Genomic DNA, 16,071 nt, shown 5'->3' with positions numbered 1-16,071 from the left:
CTCAAATATCCCATCACCAAACATCAAAACTAACTTGCACGTCGCGCTCGCGCGTAATAGTTCATCAAATTAACGAACCTGCTTCTCTATGCTCCATCGGAGCAAAAAGAACTCATCGACGCAGCACAGATTCCATGCTTCAACACGACAGGATGGACGATAGATGGTCATATACTCCCTCCGTCTCCTATTACAGAAGATTTTAACTTTACTACTCGTTTTATTAAAATAATTTAAAAGTATTATTTTTTTATTATTAAAAATAATTTAAATATTATTTATAAATTTTTATATTTATACTATATGTTTAAATGAGACGAATGGTATGGTGAAAATTGGGACCGAGGTAGTAGATCATTGCAGGAACACGATCGTTACGTCTGCGGCGCCAGTAAAACCTGTGGTGTCGTCCAATCGCGCTGCCACCGGGTCTGTACATCGCTATCGCTCGTGTATATCGTGCGAGCCAAAAAAAAAAAAAGAAAAACACCCTACATTCTATTATATTATACGTTTTATATTATAAGTCACGTTATCATAAATCATTCTTTTTAAAAAATAATTGGCTTTATAAAAAATTATAACAGTATTGTTTAACATAAAATAAATATGCTATACAAATAGTCAGTGACAAATTTAATTGAATTAATATGGTGTTATATATTTTACTGTGTTTCTTATATAAATTAGGTTGAACTCGAAGAACTTTGACTTATATAACGAACCCAAACTCACATCTAATATGAAATATTGGGAGCATCCAACTAAGAAAAAAAATAAAACAATCAAATAGTTGGTCCATGGTATTTTAATAGATGCCGTCATTTACCCTTTAGCCTATATTTAACAATTGTATTATTAGAAACTTATGTAATTATTATTTAATTTTTTAGTTAAATTTATTACTTAATTAGTTGTAACTAATATTTTCCTATATATATAAATCCTTTTAATAAAAAGAATTGTCAGACTTATATAAAAAATACCCGAGGCAGTAACAAAAGTTACAGTCTGATCTGATCACGTCACGGCAGCAGCACGGGGAACGCGCGGGACAGCCTCTCGCAAAACGACGCGATCGCGGCGGAAACCCACGACGTCGCGGACCCGACGACGCCACAACTCGGCGGCGGCGACGGCGAGACCACCTGCGCCGCCTCGTCCTCCGCGTCCTCCCTGAGCCCCGGCGCGCCTCTGCCCGCCGGCGCCGTCAGTTCCGTCTCGTAGCCACAGCCCGCCTCGTAGTCGTGCTCTCTGGACAGCCCCCGCGGCACGAGCGGCGGCGTCGACACCGGCAGCTCCTCGTAGTAGTAGCACCCGCCGCCGCCGTCGTCGTCGGCGGCGACGGCGTCCACGCGCAACGGCGGCGCGGGGTCCTCGCCGGACGGCGGGCAGCAGTGCCAGTACGCGCCGCCTCCCACGCGCACGCAGCACAGCATGAGCCGCAGCATGTACGATGTATATATATCTGGCTGGTTCGATTCTCCGATGGGATCAAATGATCAATCGACCGACGAGCAAAAAAAAAAAAAAAAGCCAGAGAAACCAGCGCGAGTCGCGAGGAGATTTGGGCCGCGTTTCTTGCGCTCGTCGCGCGTGTGCAAGAAAAAAAAGAGAAAATTTATAGTGCGGCCCGCGCGCGAGATCGTGGGACTGGGGCGCCTCGGAATCGGGTGTGGTCTCGATCGGCAGCAACTCCAACTCGGATTGCAGCTAAGCCCGAGCACGCACGAAAGCATACTAGGAACGGAGGGTGTCATTGGTCAGATGTCATATTTATAATTAGAAAATAATTTATAAATAAAACTTTTATATATGTATATGTATTCTTAAATACCTAAAATTCAATGCTGAAAATTTCGACGAAAAAATCTAAAATTAAATATAAATTTAAGGTTGGAAATTAAAATTTTGGTTTATAAACTGAGGACCAGCCAATGATCTCCGTTGTCCGCTCCTCTCTTTAATAAAGCAAGTTCATGTTGTCAGTTGTTAGGAGTGACAACAGGAAGAATGCTATCGACAGCTCAGAGTTTTTTGTTTTTTTGTTTTTTGTTTTTTGCAAAAAAACGAATTTTTCTTGGGAGAAAGATGCGAAGTAATGATGTTTACAACAGGATACGAACTGCTACATGTAGCTTGTATTATATCCTTTTCAAATAAACAGGATATCAAGCTTGATCCAACACGTAGCGGTTCATATTTACAGTGAGACAAGAGCAAATGCGAATCATAAAAAGAAATGGAGTTCTTTGGGCAGGCCATATTGAGGGTAAACACCTCGCAAGAAGCACACAAAAATACATTCTTATTAACATTCCTTTTTTTTTTCTCCATATAACAACTTTATCAAGTGAATAAAACTCACAGAAAAACAAATCTAGAGTGTTTCCTTAAACTTATTGAACCCATCAGGTAAATAAACAAAATCATTGTCCACAATGTGTGCCTTCTGAGTGAGCTTTTTGAAATTGGCAAGCATCTCAGATCAATCTTGCTCCCATAAGTACAAGCTCATAGCTCCATAGACAACATGATGGCAGTCAGCTAAGTAGATATGAAGGGAAGAAAGTCTTCAGGCAGGTTACATCATGATAAACATCTTCAAGAAAAAGACAGTCGACTGAATCTACAAAAACACATAGCTTGTGCTATCTAGCCCTTTTTTTTTCAGATAATGATCTAGACCTAATAACTTTATGATACTATCCAGTCTTTTTTTAGATAATGGATGAAGAAATCATCCAGCCTTTACTTCAAGAGAAGCTACAACCACTTATGATACTATCCAGTCATGGGTCCATGTTTGTCATAAGCTGCTATATTCTGTGGCTCACACTCTGGGCTGAAGAGCCGCACGAGCAATGCCGACGCCGAGCTCACAGAGATTGCTCCGCACGATGCCCACCTGAGACTCCTTGGAACCGTTATCCTTGGACCTACAGAAGAAAACATATGGTCAATAACAACTACTGTTGGCATGATGCATAGAATGTAGAACGGAATGAAATGTGGATAATTAAATGGATAGGAACAATGACCATAGTGAAGGCGGCAGAGCACCCAGAAAGCAAGGCTACCGCCAACAGAGAAGACACCAGCAGTCTGTCGCATCAACCGGGAGCAAGGCTTAGACTCTGGGCGCATTACCTCCCCTTCTGACCATCCTAGTGCTCGTCGGAGTGCCATTGCTATGCTTAGCTTCTTTGGCTAGCTAGAGATTCTGCTGTTCTGCTGGAGTAGGTAACTGGTTCAGCTGGTCAGATTTCAGTGGATTTGTAAGTACATAGCATTCCCCTTTCCTTTAATAAAGCACCAAAGAAACATTTCCTCTTTTGAACCTCACCATTAGCCCATTAAGGCAATGCCATCCTAAGGTGCTACTGTAAAGAAATGCTAATAAAAACTTTTTTTTTTCAATTTGTTCTGAAGTTTTAGTATCGACAGCCTGAGAGGATCAATGTTAATGGACTTATGCACTGCACTGATTTCTCATCTATTAGAGATTACCCATCTAATTTGGTAAACACTTAAACTGAGAAAAACACAGTCGATCTAATCAATTTATAATAAACAGAAAACTTTGTCGGAACCTTCGAGACAATATGTGCCCATATATATGAATTTAACTTGTGGACATTACTATAAAAACATGTTAGGTGTCTATAGTACAAAATATTCATTCATTCACCGAATATGCGTACTAAAATCGTTCATCCATTGCTCTTGCGTTCTCCAGCACAAAGATGAAGCCGAATCGAAAGGGTGGGTCGAATTTTTAGGGTCGAAAGCGCTACAGTAACTAACATGTGCCAATGACGGATTAATTAGACTCAAAAAATTCGTCTCGCGGTTTCTAGGTGGAATCTGAAATTTATTTTATAATTAAACTATGTTTAATACTTTAAATATATGATCATACATGTTGATGTGACATGTCTTCCAAAAAAAATTTTGGGAACTAAACGCAGCCTTAATTTCTCGCGGGAAAAAAATTGTTTAGAATTTGCCAACCTTACCCATCTTCTTCGTCATCTCAGCAGTCCACGGCGGTGGCCAGTGGGCTTGAGCGGCGGTCGGATTGGGGGCAAATTGGTTGCTGATTCCTGGGATTTATAGGGCTGGGCGAGAGCACGTGGGGAGGACAGAAAGAGAAAGGAGAAGGGGATGCAAGAGAGACTCACCTGGAAAGGAGGAGGAGGAGGAGGAGGAAGCCAACGCCGCCGCCAGCCGCTGTGCGTCGACGGGAGGGGAGGGGACGGGAAGAGAGGTGCGTTGTGGGATGCCCTCACCTCCCTCTCTCCTTAATCCGATTCTATTTGATGTATCGTCCACTTGCGTATAACTTGGGCCGGGCACAAGGCTATTGGGCCTCATGGTATTGAGATTCCCAAACAATGAGGCCCATTTTGTAGGGTGATATTCTCCCGGACAGTAAAATTGTAACGTGGTCTCCCGTGGGAACGTACCGCTCACGGACTTGTACCCACTCAGCATATCGGGGCCCACATGGCATTGAGGGAGATAACACCCAGTGGGCCCCACAGAGAGCCATGCAATGATGACACATTGCCACGCACCCAGAGAGTCCTATCCATCTGATCTGATTCCGGCCAAACCCCTAGCTAATCCAAACCCCAACCCCACCACCACCGCCACCATGGCCGACGACGAGCCCACCGCCGCCTCCTCCTCCCCCGGCGAGGAGGACGACGACGAGGGCACCGACAGCGACGAGTCCAACCCCGGCCACCACGCCGCCGCGGACGCCTCGCAGGGCCCACCGCCCCTCGTCCCCGACGCCGCGGCCCCGCCTCACCTTCCCGTGTCCTCCGCTCCGGAGCCCACTGCCGCCGCAATTCCGCAGCCGGGGGCGGGGACGGACGACTCGAGGCGGCTGTTCCAGCGGCTCTGGACGGACGAGGAGGAGCTGCTCATCCTGCGCGGGTTCCTCGAGTTCACGGCGCGGCGGGGCACCACGTTCGCGTCGCACCAGTACGACACGGGCCCTTTCTACGACGAGATCCGGCGGAAGCTCTCCTTCGAGTTCACCAAGAGCCAGCTCATTGAGAAGCTCCGCCGCCTCAAGAAGAAGTACCGCGTCTGCGCCGGCCGCATGGCCGCCCAGGGCGGCGCCTTCGCGTTCAAGAGCGCGCACGAGGGCGCCATCTACGACCTCGCCCGCCACATCTGGCCCCCCGCCCTCAAGCGCGACGGCGCCGGCGGAGGCGACGCCTCGGACGAAGACGACATCAACCCCTCCGCCGCAGCTGCCACCGCTGCGGCGACGGCGCCCGGTGCGATGGAGGAGGGTTTTGGCGGAAGCGCGCCCGCGTCCACGCCCACGCCCACGCCCACGCCCACGCCCACGCCGAGGGGCAAGGGAGGGCGGCGCGTCCGGCGGAGAATCGCGCAAGAGCCGGAGGCCCCAGCACTGCTGCCTTCCACGCCTTCGCTGATTTTAACCGATGGAGCTCATCAGGAGTCGCTTGTTGCTGCCATGGGAAACTCAATTCCACGGATTGCACATTTGCCACCGGTGTCGGAGTCTGCACCAGTGCCAGTGACTGCCAGTGGTGCCAATGAGGAGGCTGTCCGGTGCATTCTCTCACCACTACTGAAGGAGTTTATCAGCTCAGTCGCTATGGCTGGACAGGCTGGTGCAGGATTGGGCTTGGGCATGGGATTTGGGGCTGCTGGATGTGCTGATATTGCTGGCCTTTTTGGCATTGCCAGTATGAACCCTGGGGTGCCCAATGTAGATAAGTGGAAACAGCAGCAGATACTCGAGCTAGAGGTTTATCTGAAGAGGATTGAGCTTATGCGCGAGCAAGTCACCGCGGCTCTAGAAGAGCTCAGGTCATCAGAAGGTTGATTAGTTCTCTTGTTCCATACTCCTATATATTTTTTTCTCTCATTATTAGAGAATAGAGTGTACTTTCAACTTCTTCTGTTGTAGAGTGTGCCATTAGTTGATGCATGTGTTATAAAATTCTGGTTGAATACTTGGACCTAGCTTAGCTACAGGTAGTCGCCTTAGAGGTGAGAACATCGATGTTTAAGGGTCAAGGCAGGTCAATACTTGTAGCTACTTCATTCCGTAATGTGATTGATCTTATAATTTGATAAATGCAATGAAGAGTTTCTGGGCAGAATTTTACGGTCCACATTGCATTGTTTAACTTGATCAATCTTTGTAGATTGCGCGTTTGCTGGTTATTGTCAGAATTGACAGAAGAAATTGGAAATTGAATAAACTACACAACAATACTTGTAGCTACTTCATTCCGTAATGTGATTGATCTTATAATTTGATAAATGCAATGAAGAGTTTCTAGGCAGAATTTTACGGTCCACATTGCATTGTTTAACTTGATCAATCTTTGTAGATTGCGCGTTTGCTGGTTATTGTCAGAATTGACAGAAGAAATTGGAAATTGAATAAACCACACAACAACTATTGGATCCACAACCATCACTTTATTGTTTGTTTATTCATCAACATAGTTTGCTCCTCTGGAATTTTTTATCAAAGGTTGTTGGTGCCTGTCATCTTTTGGCAGCTCCTGTCACTAAGTTTTCACTATCTTGTATTGAACACCTTGGTGATTTTTTCTGAACCTTTTGTAAACATTCAGTGTGACTGGTAGGCTGTCTGTTCCATTGGATTGCGTCATGCAATCAATGTTTTCTTGCTAAATAACCTTGGAATCGACAACAATCTCCTTGCTTAATTTTCTTTGCAATATGATAGTTGAAGAAATATGAAGAAAAAAATGGAAGAATCCATTTTGCATTTTCAGAGGAAAAGGAGAAACCAACTAAATGTAACATATGCATCATAAAAATAAAAGGTGGATATCAAATCTATGAAGCAAGAACTGAAAAGTACATGTTGGAATCCATATACAGTGACATGACTTTCTGTTATATAACCAATCATTCTCCAGAATTTGCTTGCAGGTGCTGGCTACTGGATGACGCATTCTCCCCCATGTCCATGATATCTCTCCTCATAACACCAGCCTACTGGTGGTGGCGGTGGCCACATGCTGGGGTAGTGGCAGGGTGGCGGACATAGGGGTGGGCAGGGTGGCGGACATAGGGGTGGGCAGGGTGGCGGACATGGGGGTGGGCAGGGGGGCAGGCAAGAGCAGGTGCAGCAGTTTGGCTTGCACTTCTCACAGTACTCCTTGTAAGCCTTCTCCAATTTCTCCTTGGCCTCCTTGCAGGGGTCCTTCTCCTTGGGCTTGTCATCCTCCACGGTGACAATGCACGCGGCGAAGCACTTCTTCCTCAGCTTCCGCACGATGCACACTGGGTCGAGAATCCCGACCACCGTCAGCGTGCACTTCTCCTCGTCAATGTCCATGGACTTGATCCCTGTAGAAGGTGATGACACGGCACGTTAGGCCAAGAGATAAAGGCAATTTGCTATGCAACCTCATGCAGATGGCAGTGGCTTTGGTGTATGAACAACCTTCTCATTCTGCTCAACCTCTGAGCAGATTAAGGTATGGATTAAGTGCTAGTATTCACGGGGAGATTAGGCTTTTCAATTATTAATATTCTTCATCATTTGATTGTGCACATAGGATATAGCATTCTGGGGAGACAAGAGGAAGAAATACCCTGGATCTTGGCAACAATCGCCAAAATCTCACTCTTGCATGCTCTGCCAATGAGATCAGCTTTGATCACAATTTTCTGCAAGAAACTAAAAACGATCAAGTCACTCGGGACAAATGCTTCATGAAACTAGAAATGCTCAACAAGGTCAGCTAATGACTACACAAAGAGCCATTCATGAAACGAAACATCTTTGTTTCAGACAAGAACTATCAACACGGAAGGTAACACGGTCACCACTAACCTTCGACATTGTGGCCAACGCAATCAATCACCGATTACCTAATGCCTGTATGGAAGAACAGAACAGGAGGCTGTTGGGATGGAAGGGTTTGCAGTTTGCAGAGCCTGCCTAATCTCAAGGTGTTTATATAAGGCGAGCTCAGTGTTGAAGTCAACTCAGCAACTGCTATGGCGCCATTGGCTGGGACTAAGTCGTGAGGAACATTTCCGCGTTTGTGTCCCACAGGTGTGTATTCTAATCAAGTAGTTACTGGTCACAGGATTTATGTGCTCTGGAAAGTGCAAACAGGAGGTTGCAATTGTTAGCTGCAGTGCCTTGTCAATCCCCATTCGGTTGATTAACTTTCTGAGATGGCAATGATTAGTGAGGAGGGATTGGGCAGTTCTTGTGCTGGTGAACATGTTAGGACAAAAATGCGATGAGCAACTATATTATAGCAGCGAGTTGTCAGGCTGGTCAGTCTACGGGTTTTTTTGTTTTTTTTTTCTTATGTGGAAGTTTCAATGCACCAGCGTTTTATTCTCGAAAATTTCATATCGCCTTCATGTCTCAGTAGTAAGTAGCTCACAACACCTACGTCACATTGCGATAATTGTCCAGGTTTAGCATAAACTACATTTACCTAAGATGACAGGTCGTCAGAGTTCACCGGCTTTGCCTAACTTCTCTTTTCTTAACAAAAAAAAAGTTCAAGAATCAAGGTGCAAGTCAAACTTAATTACCATTCTCGTTTCATTAGTTTTATCTAGATTAATCTTCTAATCAGTGTTTATGGTTTGTATACGTGTATAGAGAAAAAAGAAAACCTTACGGTATGAAACGTAGCAGGGTAATCATCATTTGCTCACGGAACGCATGCATAGCTTTGATAAGCCCCTAATCAAGAACAACCACGATTGTTGCAGATATACACATTCTTTTTTCATCCTGTCAATTGATTGACACGGAGCAATGTGCAGGAATCGACCACGGTATGAATTCAGTTCTGACGAGATCAAAGACCACGGAAATTCTGAAGCCCGGACGAGAGCAACTGCACCTGACCCCTCCCTCTACCGTCCGAAACACCAACGTCGTGGTGCACTTGCCCACGCAAGTTGCCATGTGCCGACGAGCCCGTTCGGCTGCCTACGGCCACCGGACGTACTGTCCGGCCCTGGTACTACAAGTCTACAAGGGCTTTTTTTTTTTGACCAGGAGTCTACAAGGGCTTTAAATAGATTATATTATTTGAAGACAAAAGAGGGCGCTTCTCTCTCTATCTTGTAATATAGGCATAACTACTACTGACACAGAGATAAAAGAAAAGTTATAACCAAGTCTAGGTGCATGTATAACATGTATGTAATACGGTCGGATGTTTTGATCGTGAAAAATTTAAAATATACATGTATGTAATACGGTCGGATGTTTTGATAGTGAAAAATTTAAAATAAATTAGATCTAAAGAAAAAAATGTGTTAATTAATATATGTAGTCTTACATGCACATATTATATTATGGGGTATAGAAAAAATAGTTATGTCTTATATTATGAAATGGATGAAATGGAGGGAGTATTATCTAGTTATACTTAATTATAGAAGTACTATATGCTATAAACCTAAAAACAAGTCATCTAAACAGTAAAATAGAACAAAATTATTCACGAAAACATATTTTAAGGTTTATTATAGGACATCCAAAATTTATGTAATTAGCTAGGGGATATAGCGAGATCGTGTTACTGCCGAGGAGCACCGAGCAACGCAGAAATTATGTAATTGGCTCTATGACATCGGAGATATAATTTTATAGTTTATAAAAAAATTAGAGAGAAGTTTTTTTTAGAAAAACAAATTCATCCTTGCCCCACTGTCTGGTTTCGCACCGAGCACGAACCCCCGCCGATGTTGGCTCCTCTCGGTGGAGCTTCACTGCTCATCAACTGCCCAATAGGCAGAGGCAAACCTGCCTCCTTTTAATTTCTCTCTCTACTTCTATCCGAAAATTATAAAATAATGTGTGCGTATTTGATTCTATTATCATATGATAATACTGTATTTACAACCTTTTATTTTATTATACCTTTATATTTTCCAATTATATAGAATAGAGGAATCCCAATTTGTCAAGTCTCGTGATCGTATCAATATCTATTTAAACTCGACTCAATTTGAAAAAAAAGATTGAGCCAGGTTTAATTGCAATCAATTATAAGAAAAAATTATTGCATTTTGAAACTAATTTTTGACCTTTCTATTTTGCTTCTTTTTTATTTAGACCTTATTTATATCTAATTTTATCTAATTATCTAGTTTATCTATTGGTTCGAACTCTAATTTGATCGCCTTTCGTACTTCACAAGCTGCGGATAGTTCAGAACTCCACTTACAAGCTCATCGGATAATTTCACTATCCTTTATGAGCAAGATCGTGCCCTTCGTTGCAAGCTTGTACACATGCCTACTGCCAATTACACCATTTCTATAATGTTCCTCAGCAGTGAGACGATCTTAAGGTGTTGTAGCAAATTTTGTCTATTTTAAAAGCAGGAAGTAAATAATTCATGTCGATAAGGACATTCACAGTGCAGGTATCCCTGTCGAGTGATATCAGTGCACCACGTAGGATGAGGCTACATGGTTAAAAAATTATTTTCTCACCGTGCAAGTGCCTTCAAGTAGTGACTTGAAATGTCAACCCTTCACGTTTTGCATTTAAATCCTTTTAGTTTTTTAATTTGTATATAAATACTTAAAATAACGTAATGACTCTAACAATCATATACTTCTTAAAAACATCCCCATCCGGCAGATCTGGTGATGCCAACGCCACACCTCCTCCTTTGCCGGTGGAGCCGACAACCGGCAATAAGCGAGGCATCGCGGGTGGAGGTGGCGACTAGGGTGGCGGGGGTTGAGGCCAGTGGTGCTCGGGGCGGTGTAGGGCGACAGGGGTCCCCGCGGCGGTGGCCAACGTTGAGGCCACGACAGTCGGCGGTGCGTGGGGGCGGTAGAGGTTAAGGCCGGCGGCGCTCAGCGGCAGGTCAAGGCGACGACCAGCGGTGGATCTCAGGTCCACACGTCTCGATGCTGCTACCTCCGACGGATAGAGTGCGAGGTGAGGCGACATTTTCCTCCCGTGCGTGCCGTGGTCGTGGATTCTATCGAGGAGTGCGGATCCTGCCTAGGATGTGACAAGCTTGCAGAAGCACCAGGGCAGCGTGCGTTTGTGACATGGATAAGATAACTTATCCGATACGGGAAACGTAGCAATTGATTAGTACATGATTAATTAATTATTAAAAAATATGAAATAAACTAATATGATTTTTTAAAACAACTTTCCTATAAAAATTTTTTATAAAAAATACACCGTTTAACAGTTTAAAAAACGTGCACACGGAAAATAAGAGGGGCCTAGGTCTCACCCCTTCTCTCCTCCGGATCAGTGTTTCTCCCACGTGGATGGACGAGGCTATTCGCCACGGTGTTGCAGTATGCGAATGGCCTAATTTAGTGGATAGTCCGAAAAGAAGAGGACCGTGTATTGTGTACAGTGTACAGTAGGAAGCTACTATATGGTGACCGGGCCCACCCCTCAAAAAGGTCAAAGCCAAAAACAGCAACCAGTGAGAGACTTTTCGACCTTGCAGAACTGCATAATGCACATGTACTCCACAATTCAGGGGGGGGGGGGGTAAACAGTGGACAGGACCGAGTCACGGAGACATGAACGAATTACAAAAGCACATATCAAATTCCAAGTAGAGCCAAAGTAAACAGCGGCGAATGAATCAGTCATAATCCGACGAGGACGATCAGACGATGACCAGATCTTGGATCCATCGATCCATCGCTAGCTACTGAATGGCACACTGTCCTTCGGACTGCAAGTGGTAGCCAAGGCCAAAGGAAGGCGAAGGCGGAGGCTTGTACGCCTTGTAGAAGTAGCAGTCCGGCAGGACGCAGGGGCTGTGGCAGCAGCTCGCCACGCACACCTTCACGCACTCCTCCTCCTCCTCCTCCTTCTCCGGCGCCGGCGCGGGAGGGTCCGGCTCCTTGGGCTTGTCCTCCTCGACGCTGACGACCGCCGCCGCGAAGCACCTCTTCTTGAGCTCGCGCACGATCTTCACCGGGTCGACGGGGCCCAGCACCGTCAGCGTGCACTTCTCCTCGTCGACGTCGATCGACTTGATCCCTGCATGACCACCCATGCACGCGACGCACGCATGTCAGGCGAGACTGCCGGCCAAGTGGCCCCCCCCCCCCCCCGATCGCCATTGCCACCTTTGGAGCTCTCTGCTAATTAAGCTAGCTCTTCTTCGTCTTACCTTCTAGCATGGCGACAGCATGGATGATTTTGACCTTGCAGCTGCTACCGATGAGATCAGCCCTGATCACCGTCTTCTGCAGATGTCAAATTACCAAGAACCAAATTAACAGTTAAGCAAGGAATGAGCATAATTAATCTGCCTATAGAACTCGTTGCTATCCCTCTTTGATTAACTTTTTTTTTCCTTTGGTAAATTGATGCAGAGAGGAGACCAAACCTTGGACACGGACACTGTCATTTTCGATCTGTGACAGTATGTGACAGATCGACAGAATTCTGTGCAGCTAACGAGAGAAAGGGACGTTTGTTCTTGTCACTCACACTGGGCTGCCGGGATCGATTTTGTGAATTTTTGTGTAGTGCTATCTGCAACTATGAATAACAATTTATACAGTGGCTACCCGGCAAGTCAACTCAGCTGGCAAATATATATAATGCAACGCAACGTGGGCGATGACTTTGCCCGGCCCTTGCATGCAAGCACACCGGACATATAATTTGTGACTGGGCATTCAGTCCTGCAAATGGCCATGTTTTGCTCTGAAAATATTGCAATTAGTCATGCTAAGTTGTTTAACCAGGAAATATGCATGACGACGGTTTCTTTACGGTGCACCGTACTATAGTGATAGAGAGGTATCAGTACAGATGAAATCTAATCGTCCACTCGTATTCTTATTTTTGTAAAGAGCATTTTTCCCACCCCGTTGACGAGGTACCACTGTTTTCTATATAAAATTTGATACTTAGTATTTGTACCTTAGATACTAGAAGGTATTTTATATAGAAAACAATAGTACCTCCTGGCAGTGGCGAAGCTAGTGCGAAATAGAGGGGGTGCCACGGGTATCTGAATTTGGATAGGAGGAATGGATATATGGTGAAAATTCATAAACTTTAGTTAAAAAATTTTCCGAAGGGGGAGGTTCCTGGGAACCCCTTCGTACATGCAGCTTCGCCACTGTCTCCTGGCACCTCCTCAAGGATGATAAAATTGCTCTTTTGTAAATGATACGATGATCTTAAAAATTTTGTATAGAGACAAAACTAAAGCAAATATTTTACGTAAATTTTAGAGTGTAGATAACAAATTACATATATATATATACTATAATTCTATTCCTATATTACCCTTCTAAATAGTATGCACCACCTATGTATACTATGGCCCGTGTTCAGGAGCTTGTTTGATAAACGGCGTGAGGAATATATGATTAGTTAATTATTAATTATAAAAATAGAAAAAATGAATTAATCTAAAATTTTAAAGTAACTTATATATATATATTAAAAATATATTGTTTAGCTGTTTGAGACGTGTGTGTCAGAAAAAAAGGAATATGGGTTAGCAGTCGGGTTGCCAAAAGTGGCCTACATCTACCTGCTAGAAATATCAAGTTTACCTACTTGTGTTTTACTGTAGAAAGACAAACTAGGGAAACGGTTCCCCTACCATGTTCTATAGAGAAAGGTTGAAAAAACGCTGGGAAACAAAAAGTGCCCTAGTTTTCATGGCTGAGAAGGTAGGGGAATAACTTTTCCATACATTTTTTTTTTTTGCAGTAGGGAACCATGCCATCATGGCATACTATCCTCCAGTATGCAGAGAGGGTTCCCCTACATTGTTCTATTCTTTTATATGGTAGGGGAATGTTTGACTCATTTTTAACAAAGCCAGGATATCCTCTTCCCTGACAGTTTTAAAATCACCAGTAGGATTTAAACATCAGGCAACTGGGATTTTTAGAAGTGACTATAGGAGGATCTTATTAGTATAGAGTAGATCTGATCTGTCAGATCACTATTATAATCCAGCACTGATCTCTTATTTTTTTATTGACGTCGTCGTTAACTTTTAATTTTACATTTAACTATTAGTCTTATTTAAAAAAATATAATTATTTTGTTATGATTTGATTTATTACTAAAAACTTTTTAGTCACGACTTATAATGTCATTATTTGCATAAAAAAATTGATCAATACGATTAAAAGTTAATACTATCAAATAAAAAATCCAGAGAAGGTCGATGATAAGGGGTGCCTGACTGCAAGTGTGTGAATAATTAGCTAACTTAGTATTAAAGTATATGAGCTATTTTGGAGAAGCTTATGGCAGCTGTGGTTTCTTATAAAATCTTCAGAAGTTAGAAGTCTTTCCAAATAACACTTAACTTATGATAATATGGCGTTATAGAATATAGGAAATGAACCGAAAGCCAGAAACTGAAAAACCTGACCTTTTTTAAATTCTAAAAAGTTGTATTTTCAAAATCCTAAGCTTTCCGTTTAGCATTTTGTTTATAGTCAGACGTATCTAGCCTAGCTAGCTATGGGTCCTCCGTCTGCTTGATTTGTACAATTGTACAAAAACAATGGCAAATCTGCAGTGCTCTAGATGGGATCTCGTCAGCTGCTTTAAGGAAACAAGAGGACGCCGACGCAAAACCTTGCTGAAAACACGCTCTTGATCTTCCGGACAGCATGTGATAGTGTAAAAAGAAAAGGAGGAGATGCCGTGTGATGCATCCGAACCTTGTAGTTGACTAGAAAATGTCAGCAACAACTAGAGCTAGTTGAAAATTCTACTTAGGGCCTATAATAAAACTTTTTATGAGATATCTACCCTGTCTACCTTTGGACAAGTCAATGCTACTGTGGTTAGAGTACCAAAGGTGTCAGGGGTCAGCGCCAGCTTCCTTAATCTGACAAGTTATTCATCGATTTGGGGATGTTTAGCTGGGAAAAAGAAAAATCTTTGGTGTCACGTTATACGTTTGATCGGTGCATGTCGGAAGGAGTTTTTGGACACGAATAGAAAAAAAGAATTTCACGGCTCGACTGGAAACCATGAGATGGATCTTTTGAGCCTAATTAATTCATCATTAACACATATAGGTTACTATAGCACTTATGGCTAATCGTGGGCTAATCAGGCTTAAGAAGATTCGTCTTACGATTGCTCCCATAATTGTACAATTAGTTTTGTATTTCTCTGTGTTTAATTTAATGCTCTATTTGTATGTCCAAAGATTCGACGTGATGTTTTTAAGAAAAAATATTGAGAACTAAGAAGGGCCTTAGGTTTTTTTACATAAGTTTTAGTGTGTATATATATGTAGAATGATTTTCATAAAAGAACTATTCCCGCCGTCTATAAGTATAAATGATTTTTGCTATATATCTAGATAACAACATTCAGCTACGTAACCAAAATCCATGTACTCGTCTATATACATCATCGTTTTTCGCTTCATTAAATATAGTTATTAGCTAAAATTTTAAATTTTTAATGTTAAATTTAAAATTGATTGTAGAGGTTTTTATCGTAATTTATTTTTAACATTTTCTTTTAGATCGCTAAGACATGTATATAAGAGTTTGTTTTACGCCGTTTAACTCTTTTTCATACAAAACAAACAATCAACTCCTACCTTTCGAAATCGCCATAAGCCAAAACAACTCTTGATTCTTGCCAGCTGTTCTATGCCTACGTGTCCATTGCATGCAGGGGAGGTTGAAATACACCATCACGGGCACACTATCCATCACAATGGAGCATGTGTATGAGATCCACTAGCTGCGAGGCAGGGGCTTAATTAATTAAAGAAGGACATTAGTTTGGTACTTGTTGTACCTAGCTGCCAGAACAAATATTTCACTAATATTTCATCGGAGAAATGCAAATGCACACGGGAGTACAAGTGTACAGCAAAGAATAGAAAATACCTAGGCCAAAACATGGAGATCAAGAATGTACTTATTCCCTCTGTCAAAACAAAAAGGATATCTAGAATCCCAATGGAAAAATAATAGGAAAATATAAAGATCAAAAATACCAATAGGGAAAGATAAAGATCAAAATACCCTTTATTTAATATA

General features: G+C 43.0%; 5 protein-coding genes and 1 long non-coding RNA gene across 7 annotated transcripts; 1 reads left to right on the top strand and 5 right to left on the bottom strand.

The window, feature by feature from the left end:
* Positions 1 to 993: 993 nt before the first annotated feature.
* LOC121053537 lies at positions 994 to 1,494 on the bottom strand. Its single transcript, XM_040520783.1, has one exon. It carries the CDS (start codon positions 1,449 to 1,451, stop codon positions 1,026 to 1,028), a length of 426 nt encoding a protein of 141 aa, XP_040376717.1. The 5' UTR covers positions 1,452 to 1,494; the 3' UTR covers positions 994 to 1,025.
* Positions 1,495 to 2,781: 1,287 nt separating this feature from the next.
* LOC121054966 lies at positions 2,782 to 3,234 on the bottom strand. Its single transcript, XM_040526228.1, has 2 exons — positions 3,042 to 3,234; positions 2,782 to 2,939 (listed from the first exon to the last, which is right to left on the bottom strand). Exons 1-2 carry the CDS (start codon positions 3,187 to 3,189, stop codon positions 2,785 to 2,787), a joined length of 303 nt encoding a protein of 100 aa, XP_040382162.1. The 5' UTR covers positions 3,190 to 3,234; the 3' UTR covers positions 2,782 to 2,784.
* Positions 3,235 to 3,244: 10 nt separating this feature from the next.
* On the bottom strand, positions 3,245 to 4,280 carry LOC121054968. The gene is made up of 3 exons (XR_005812240.1): positions 4,185 to 4,280; positions 4,020 to 4,106; positions 3,245 to 3,256 (listed from the first exon to the last, which is right to left on the bottom strand). It is a non-coding gene; the product is annotated as an uncharacterized LOC121054968 (long non-coding RNA).
* Positions 4,281 to 4,611: 331 nt separating this feature from the next.
* Positions 4,612 to 6,794, top strand: LOC102711934 (probable transcription factor At3g04930). 2 transcript variants are annotated; one of them, XM_040520052.1, is made up of 2 exons: positions 4,612 to 5,870; positions 6,390 to 6,794. In XM_040520052.1, exons 1-2 carry the CDS (start codon positions 4,661 to 4,663, stop codon positions 6,419 to 6,421), a joined length of 1,242 nt encoding a protein of 413 aa, XP_040375986.1. In that variant the 5' UTR covers positions 4,612 to 4,660; the 3' UTR covers positions 6,422 to 6,794. The 2 variants fall into 2 exon arrangements, with proteins under 2 accessions (XP_040375986.1, XP_040375987.1); XM_040520053.1 differs by lacking the exon at positions 6,390 to 6,794 and having other exon boundaries at positions 4,612 to 6,184.
* Positions 6,794 to 7,949, bottom strand: LOC107304146 (late cornified envelope-like proline-rich protein 1). The gene is made up of 3 exons (XM_015836861.2): positions 7,874 to 7,949; positions 7,632 to 7,707; positions 6,794 to 7,383 (listed from the first exon to the last, which is right to left on the bottom strand). The coding sequence occupies exons 1-3, from the start codon at positions 7,880 to 7,882 to the stop codon at positions 6,971 to 6,973; spliced, it is 498 nt and encodes a 165-aa protein (XP_015692347.1). The 5' UTR covers positions 7,883 to 7,949; the 3' UTR covers positions 6,794 to 6,970.
* A 3,603-nt stretch (positions 7,950 to 11,552) lies between these two features.
* Positions 11,553 to 12,428, bottom strand: LOC102711661 (heavy metal-associated isoprenylated plant protein 43-like). Its single transcript, XM_006645647.2, has 3 exons — positions 12,408 to 12,428; positions 12,189 to 12,264; positions 11,553 to 12,055 (listed from the first exon to the last, which is right to left on the bottom strand). Exons 1-3 carry the CDS (start codon positions 12,426 to 12,428, stop codon positions 11,718 to 11,720), a joined length of 435 nt encoding a protein of 144 aa, XP_006645710.2. The 3' UTR covers positions 11,553 to 11,717.
* Positions 12,429 to 16,071: the final 3,643 nt, after the last annotated feature.

The sequence above is a fragment of the Oryza brachyantha genome, chromosome 1 (assembly GCF_000231095.2).
Source record: "Oryza brachyantha chromosome 1, ObraRS2, whole genome shotgun sequence".
In the NCBI taxonomy this organism is placed as follows: Eukaryota; Viridiplantae; Streptophyta; class Magnoliopsida; order Poales; family Poaceae; genus Oryza; species Oryza brachyantha.
Note: the sequence above shows the minus strand (reverse complement) of the source record. Positions and strands in the feature narration are given on the sequence as shown.